Below are 9184 nucleotides of genomic sequence, written 5' to 3' on the forward strand. Positions count from 1 at the left end.
TAAGGACTGACTGTAGCTGTGCCTAAAATTCATATACTGTAGTATTTTATGATATGTGTCTGAATTTTAGTGAACATTTTTTTCCCTATAGCCTCTAGTTCAGAGTTTTATACCCATAATTGATTTATGAACAAAAACTTTTTTTTTTTAAATCCCAGTTTAGTTTTGTAGTTTTATTAAAAAAAAAATTAATTAATTAATTAAAATGAATAAAAAAATAAAATAAAATTAAATACTTATATCAGATTTGGCCAGAAATGGTCTAATTTTGGCCAATTTACCAACAGGAACAGTCTAATTTTGTCAGAAAAAAAAAAAAAAAAAATATAAATATATTTAGATGTATTTACACTATGCTGTTTTTAACTAAAAACAGAAAACTTTTTTTATGCATTTTGGAAGTTTATTTACACAACACGTTTTGGGAACCTGAAAATGCAAATTTTGGAAAACAGGTTTCAGAGTGCACGTTTTTGAAAACTATAGCGTTATTGTCTCTGTGTAAACCACAAAAATTTGACAATCAATCAATTCATAAATATATATATATTTATGAATTGATTGATTGATTCTGTTCATTTAATTGCTTAATTTATTTGTTTTTCTTTTACATTTATTTATTTGTTTTTGGACAATTAGGCAGAAATTTGTAATAATATTTAATAATGAATAAACAGGTCATAAACTGAAAAAGAAAAAAGATGTAGACTGTACTTTGAAACAATTTTTTATGCATAAATTGATAGTAAATTTCACAAATAATTCAAAGTAGAAAGACTGAAATAATCTTGTAAAATGTTCTCTAATGATCTTTGCTTTATTTACCACTTTGAACAATTTCGTACTAATTTTTACAGTGCACTAGCTGGTTTTTGGAACTCAGTATCTGGTTTCTTGCTAGTCTAAGGTGGTGTGCCAGTTTAGGTTGACCTCCATCAGCTGGTAAAGCAGACTGAACCAACTTTGACCAGTTAGAAACAGTCCTTAAGATGATGTTCCTGCAATTCCTGAAGGCTGTGAACACATGTTCTTCAGATTCATGTTGGTGTGTGTTTGGAAACCTTCTAACCCAGATCTGGTTTCCTTCAGGTGACCAGACAGGCGAATGTCGCGCTCACGGGAACCTGGGGTCGGCCTTCTTCTCCAAGGGGAATTACCGCGAGGCACTGAGCAACCACAGACACCAGCTCGTCCTGGCCATGAAACTCAAGGACAGAGAGGTAATCGCCAACTAACCGACCCGCGCATGTGTGTGTGTTGCCGTATCTTCACCTCAAACAGAAATAAAGTGTGCGGGATTGCTTTATCAGAGGCGCAGGACTCATGTTGCGAAGTGACAAATGTTTGAGTCAGAGCTGCAGGGCAGACTCACCAGTCTCTGTCACGTTTGTGGACTCTCGGCGTCTCTGTTCTGTCTCCTTTCAGCTCGCCGTCTATCCGTTCTGATGCACTGTTGAGAAAACACCCCCAAATGTCCGACCTGGGTTAACCTCATGAAAATGTGTCTGGGTCATACTTCTAAAATCAAAAGAAAAAATGGAATAATATTTAAATTAAGTAAAATATTTTGCGAAAAGACAATGAAGCTTAATTTTAGAACATTTATTTATTTATTTATTTATTTATACATACATACATACATGCATGCATTGTTACATTTAATTTAACTGGTTGCTTTTAATTTCATTTGTATGACATTTAAGCACATTTCCCCCAAAACAATGAATCTGGATGTTTTAAAGTTTTAAAATTTCATAATTTATTAAAAATAAATTATTTAATATGAAGAATAATATAATATATTAAAATATAAAAAATCAGTAAAATATAGATGTTACATAATACAAATAAATAAAAAAAAAGAGTCATTTAAAAAAAAGAATAATATATATTTTTTTTTTTTTAAATTACAATGTTTTTTAACTTTATTTTTATCGCATTCCCCCATTACAATGAATCTGGAACTTTTGATATATATACATATATATATATAAAGAGTTTTAATATCAATTATTCTCGGTGATGATGATCTCATTGCAATAATTTGTAAAATTTAATAATGAATATTAAAAACAAATTCTAAAACAATTCAGAAAATGAAGAAAAATATAATTAAATAAAATATAATACAATTACCATTACAGTAAAAATAATTATATTTTTTGGGAATTAAAATTTTTGGGGGAAATAATAGTAATGTTAAATAATAAAAATAAATATTTTTTTATTATTTTAATATTACATTAATGCAAATTGTGATTAAAATCAGCTCAATTAAGATGAAACTAATGCAAAAATAGTAATGGTCCTAAAAATAGACTTCATTTTCTTTATGCCATACATATTTTTTTCTTTTTATCTTAAAATGAAATATGAGCCAGTGATATTCTTGTCAGGTTTGGTGAGATGCACATGCTGGCTGAGCTCTTATCAGCTCATGCCTCATCCGCCGGCTCTTCTCATCATCATCTGATTCATATGGCTCTATGAAATGTAGTGGATGAGGAAAATGATAGACTCTTCTTTTGTGTGTCCAGATTGTGTCCGTGTGTTTGCTCTGTGCACAGAAATAAAGCACTGCGTCCTCACATCTGTTCCTCTTCCTCCTCTCTTCATGACTCACTCCAGCCGTGGACCTGACCGTGATTCTGCAGCCATTAAAAGCAGAAATGGTGTTTGCAACACGCTCAGCAGTGTTATGTGACTTTGGAATATTTAGTGCAAAATAATGTAGGACTGGATTTTATCCATCGGAATTTGATTGGGTTGTGAAAAGTAGGTTAGGATATTACTGATTAATATTAATATGTAATAATATGTATAATAATAATAATAATACATTTGTCATTTACATTAGTCACAATAATGATTCTAATTTAATTTTTTTATTAATTAACTTAATTAATTTATAAAAAATATGTTTTTTATAAAAGTCAATAGTGAATAATAACACAAATAAATTATATGAGTAAAATAATAGAAATAAATAGAATACAATTTTCTTTCGCATTACAGTAAAAAGAATCATATTTTTTAAATTAAATTACAGCAGTTTATTTGGAGGAAATTGTGCATAATTATATATTAAATAACACAAATAAATGAAAACATTGTATAATTTAAACAATTTTCTCTTATTTCAGTAGAAACTGATTTTTTTTAATTTTCTTTTGTATTACAGTACTGCAAATTGGGATAAAAAAAGTGTGCTCAATTGTCATAAAAATAATGTTGAAAAAATATTAATGGTCCTAAAAATAGACTTAATTTTCATTATGCTATATATACGTTTAGTTTTATTTAGTTAGTTAGTTAGTAGTTTCCTTTATTCTCAATGATGATTTCATATCTCTGTGCAAATGCAAATGCTTCTCCGGCCCAAACTTGTCTCCATCTTTTTTGACCAGTGACGTTCCATGATTTTTCATGACTTTTCTAGTTATTCATGAATTTTTACCTGAAGAAATACTGAATATATCTTGTGAAATTTGAATTGACTAAAGGTGATTTTGATGACATTTCCGTGACCTTAAAGATTTTCTTAACCTCTGTGACTTTTCCATGAATGGGTGTCACAATTTCCCTGATATTCCCAGGTTTTTCAGGACTGTGGGAACCGTGTTGATTTTAATGCATGGATGCGTTTTGAACTTTACCTGTGATTTGTAATGCAACACAAATACTGTTGTATCCTCACAACAATGCAGACGAGCGTTATAACGGGTATTAGCATGAACGGAGCAGGTCAGTTCAAGTTAGTTAAACCGCTGACATGTTTATATCAAGCTTGATCTGATTTAATTGCACAATATTCTGATGTTTGATATTAAAAGTTAAATGTACAGCATGCTCTCAATATGTCTAAATATTTATAATTAGCATCTTTGAGGAGTGTTAGATTAGTTCCAAACAAAGCATTTTCATATAATGGCCATACGGTCGCACGCTTGAGCAGTTTGTGGTTAGATCCGTGGGATGTGTGTGTGTTGTGTCTCTCAGGTCATCTCATGAGCTTCAGGGAACTGAAGTATGAACAGGTACAGCAGATGTGTGTCTGCTGCCATATTGCAGTGTGTTTGAGCATGCGTGCATGTAGGAAATGTGTTGTGATGGATCATCTGCTGTAAGTGTGTGTGTGTGTGTGTGAGTCAGCGGTGATGGATTTGGTAGAAGACGTTCTGGCTCCCCCTCTTAAATCTGTTGTCTAATGGTTTGATCTGTACTGCAGTAAACACTCATGACCCATCACACTAATTACTCCAGATCCCAACTAATCAGAACATCCACACACAAACCCTACCTAATCTCATCCAGGCTTTCAAGATCATTCTGTCTTAGAACACATCACAACTCAAAATGATCTATCTATCTATCTATCTATCTATCTAAACAAAATGTATATAACTAATGATTATTATTAATTTGAAATAATTATATTAAATTCTAAATAATATTTTTAAATTCTAAAGTTAGTATATACATGCTTTGTATTTATATATATTAAATATTTTTAAATGTATATTTTTTACTATTAATAATAATACATTAAATTAATAAAATAATTATAAAAGTATTATGAATATGCAAATATTCATATATTCAGAACAAACTCAGCTTGATAATGTCAGATAACTTTGATAGAAAAGTATGTAATGGATTACAATCAACCAAAAATAATTCAGACAGCTGTTAGTATGACAGTATTTACACAACTATCAATACTTAGTCGGGCAGCCCTTAGCCTTAATGACAGCCTGTAGTCTCCTGGGCATGCTGTCATCCAGCTTCATGCAAACCTCAACTTCAGTTTTTTCCCAAACTCGGTCTGAATAATTTTAGGTCCCAAATTTGTATCAGTTTTACTGGTAGTCCACTGTATGAAGAATTTTGGGTATAATTTGTCACAGTTTATTTTATTTTGCTATCCTCACTTACATAAATTAACTATAGTGTCCTGCACCCACTAGTAAAAAAAATATCAAAAATTATATCTGGTCTCTGAATAATTTTTGGTTTGACTGTATATCCTTCCGGTGTTTCTTTGTCTGAATACGGCACTTATCGCATGCTGTGTGGTATCGGCGTTTGGTATCGGGGCATTTTAACGAGTACGAGTACGAGTACAGGAGCTCACTATCGGGCCCGTGCATCCCTAGTGATATTACATTCACTATAATTTTCTTGTTTCTCACATTAACACTCTATATCAAGGTCTGAGATGTTTTTTGAAAGGAAAATGTTGAAGGACATTTGGTGTGGAGCATTTGTGCTACAGCTTTTATTCTATCCTAATATTCCCATTAGTACGTGGAGTGTCTCTGTGTCAGTATTGAGTGAAAAACATCAGTGCATCATTAAAAGCAACAGAAGAGTGTTAAATTCAGTCGTTAATATAGACGGAGGACTTTCAGAGGCTTATAATCTATATCAGTAAAGCATTAGGAATGAATAGAGCTGCTGAAAGTGAAGGTATATCAGTGTATGTGAGAGACTGCTAGAGAAACATTCCCCAAGTGTTCGCTCCATTACCCTGGAATCCAAACCAATGAGCTCATGATATTACATAGATACATTTTTTCTCGCCTTGCCTCAGGAAATCTTTTTTCAGTTTGCAGTAGTCTAACAGTGGACTAATGAAGCAGCACAGCTGTTTTCAACATTGATAATAATCAGAAATGTTTCTTGAGCAGTAAATCAGCATATTAGAATGATTTCTGAAGGATCATGTGACACTGAAGACTGGAGTAATGATGCTGAAAATTCAGCTTTGCAGCACTGGAATAAATTACATTTTAACAGATATTCACATAGAAAACAGTTATTTTAAATTATAATAATATTTCACAATTTTACTGTTTTTACTTTATTTTTTAATCAAATAAAGCAGCCTGGGTGGGCAAAAACATAAAAAAAAAAACAGAAATAAATGACTTTTTAAAATATATTCATATAGAAAACAGCCGTTTTAAATTGTAATAATATTTCATCCTAGACTTGCTGCATATGAAATCAGTGCTGGATTTATTGTGTAAACGCTGAATGCAGCGCGCAGCACAAACACGTGTCGCACATTAAAACAGTAGATTCAGAGAGCAGCTGGTAAGACATTATGATTAATGACAGAACTCATGTTCTACTCAATGATTCATCTCTGTTGTGTCAAGATTTAAAGTAAATATAAAAGTGCACAGAATATAATTCAAACCCAGCTCTTTTTCTTCTCAGACACACACAGAAAAAGAGGAGAAATACATTTTGGGGTATTTTTGGAATGGCACTGTGCACAGTTTATTTACAAAATGTATTGAATAAATATATTTATATTGTTTAAAAGCACACTGCGTGGAAAACTGTATCCAACAATGCAATGCACTCAACTTCACCTTCATTTCTATTGTGAAGAATGAACTAGTTTTTTTCTCCTTTACATTATTTGATCATACTGACAAAAGGACATTTTACATGAAATTGGGTCAAAAATGCAAAATAAATATTTTTGTTTCTGATATGACAATGTCATGAAGTCATGTGACAATATTTTAGCATACTACTTTCTGTTTAAACAAATAACATACAGTATTCAGTATTTGTACTGCTAATGGTATATTTTTTAATATGTAAGTAATTATATATACACTACTGTTCAAAGTTTTGGGCTAAGCTTTGATGTTTTTGCCCTCCCAGGCTGCATTTATTTGATCAAAAATACAGTAAAAACAATATCATTGTGAAATATTATTACAATTTAAAATAAGTGTTTTCTATCTGAATATATTGTAAAATGTCATTTATTTCTGTGATCAAAGCTGAATTTTCAGCATCATTACTCCAGTCTTCAGTGTCACATGATCCTTCAGAAATCATTCTTAATATGCTGATTTGCTGCTCAAGAACATTTCTGATTATTATCAACGTTAAACACAGTGGTACATTTTTCCAGCATTCTTTGAGGAATTGAAAGTTGAACAGAATTTATTTAAAATAAAAAATATTTAGTAACATGATAGATGCCTTTACTGTCACTTTTGATAAATTTAATGCATCCTTGCTGAATAAAAGTATTCATTTATGAACAAATAGCAGACAGTATTGAGTATATACTGCACAGTATGCATGCATTCTGTTCCAAACAAAGCTGATGTCTTTTTTCACATTTTCTCCATCCTTCTTCTCATTTTGAATCTTTCTTTCTCTCTTTCTCTTCCACACACACATACCGTCTACTTTCATGATGTTTGAAACACTCTGCAATTGTTACTTGCTAGCAGTTCAAGTGAGCGTAGCGCGGGCCGGCGGTTTAATCTCTTTTAGGTAACATATTGTTCTTATATTCATTAAGCAGAGCACTTCAGAATATGACAGCAGTTGTAATTGGTTTGGTTTCATCTTGTTAAAATGCATTCATTATGCGACGGGTCCTGGGCTTCTTTGTGCGTGGAGAACACAGAGCTGCACTGTCTGCCTGTCTGTAATTGTGAGACGCAGTCACTGTCAGCCGCTTAATTAAAGCCAATGCAGAGAGGACATGCTCCATTTGGGACCATTTGAGAATTTCCATCTTCCTCACAGGTAGGGATAAATAGCAGACGCTCTCGCTGATGACACGTGTGTGTGTGTGTGTGTGTGTGTGTGTGTGTGTGTGGCACTCAGTATTCGAGTCAAGTCACAATTATTTTAAAGAACTTTATTCAATACAGAACAGTATTAAAGTAATAGTTCACTTAAAAATTAAAATTAGCTGAAAATGTACTCACCCTCAGGCCATCCAAGATTCAGATGAGTTTGTTTCTTCATCAGAACAGATTTGGAGAAATGTAGCATTACATCACTTGCTCACCAGTGGATCCTCTGCAGTGAATGGTGCCGTCAGAATGAGAGTCCAAACAGCTGAAAAAAAGCGGTTCAATCTGTTCTGATGAAGAAACAAACTTATCTGCATCTTGGATGGCCTGACGTTGAGTATATTTTCAACAAATGTTCATTTTTGGGTGAACTATTCGTTTAATGTTGCAAAGTCCTTCAGTTTTGAAACTAATGCAGTTTTAGCTGTAAAGCAGCTGTACACAGAACAATATTGTCATTTTTAGCTCAGTTTAGTTTTTGTTCTGATCCAAGCGTGTCAGTGATCTGAAATCTTATGCATGGTTTATGTAAGGACTATAGTCTGACTGTTGCCCAGGTTTTTCTTTTATTGTCGTTACAGATGAATTATGTGATGTTTTCAATGCTAGTCAATATGAAATTAAATGCACACTATTTATATAAATGCACATTCCTGGTCTTTTTTTGTTTGTTAAATATCCTAAACATGAAGTTAAAGGGTTATGAACAGCATAGCGTTTTGACTTTTGGTAGTTTTACGTTCCTGAAGAGTGTAAACATTGTGGCTCTGTGGCGTTTTCAAAACATTGCTCTGTTTAAGCGACCTGACGTGTCGTCATCTGCCTCAACGAATAGTTTAAGTTTGAGCCAAATAATATTTGGGAAGCCTTTTAGGAAATGTATTTGTAATTTTATTTGGTTTCAGTAGTGCCACAGAAAAGACACTATAAATCACTCTGCAAGAACAAAAATCTGAGCTTAATCAGTTTTTCTTTTATTGTTGTAAGTAGTAAGAACAAAATAAGACAAATTGAATCTCCTTGTTTCCTGACCACAAATATGAATATTTGAGGTGCAAAGTGCAAAATGATTGTTGTTTTTTGGAAATTTTGTACAATATAATACGATAAAATATATTTTTTGTGGCTGGTAAAGGAGCCATTGGTGTGTGTGTGTGTGTGTGTGTGTGTGTGTGTGTGTGTGAAGGATATTGAGGTTTTATTATGTCTGTTGCTGCTGAATTGTGATCCGGATCAGATATTGAGTCCCATAATGACTTTTGAGTGTTATTGAGAGATTAAGAAGATTCCAGGAAGATGAAGAGGGATCGGGAAATTGCTCCATCCTATTTCCTCTTCCTGTCACAACCTTTGACTAAAGCACCTGCCATTTAGATTTGATTGCACAATATAGACTTTTTAAAGTCTGTTTACTCAGAGACGTGTGTGTGTTTTAAAGGTCATTAGTAGCTGTGATGCTGTAGATTCGCCTCAGGCAGGCTTCCTCAGGTTATGGAGGAAAACTCACCTCAGGCGAAGCAGAGATCTGTGATGCTCTCATGGGCCCTGTTCTCTCTCTGTGT

General features: G+C 32.8%; 1 protein-coding gene across 1 annotated transcript in view; it reads left to right on the forward strand.

Annotated features, from left to right (window-relative positions):
* The window catches only part of LOC107704161 (tetratricopeptide repeat protein 28-like), a 289547-nt gene that overhangs the window by 190624 nt on the left and 89739 nt on the right, over positions 1-9184 (forward strand). Inside the window, 1 exon segment of the mRNA XM_016507027.1 lies at positions 1090-1220. Coding sequence (XP_016362513.1) covers positions 1090-1220 — 131 coding nt within the window.

The sequence above is a fragment of the Sinocyclocheilus anshuiensis genome, unplaced genomic scaffold, assembly GCF_001515605.1.
Source record: "Sinocyclocheilus anshuiensis isolate Anshui unplaced genomic scaffold, SAMN03320099.WGS_v1.1 scaffold690, whole genome shotgun sequence".
In the NCBI taxonomy this organism is placed as follows: Eukaryota; Metazoa; Chordata; class Actinopteri; order Cypriniformes; family Cyprinidae; genus Sinocyclocheilus; species Sinocyclocheilus anshuiensis.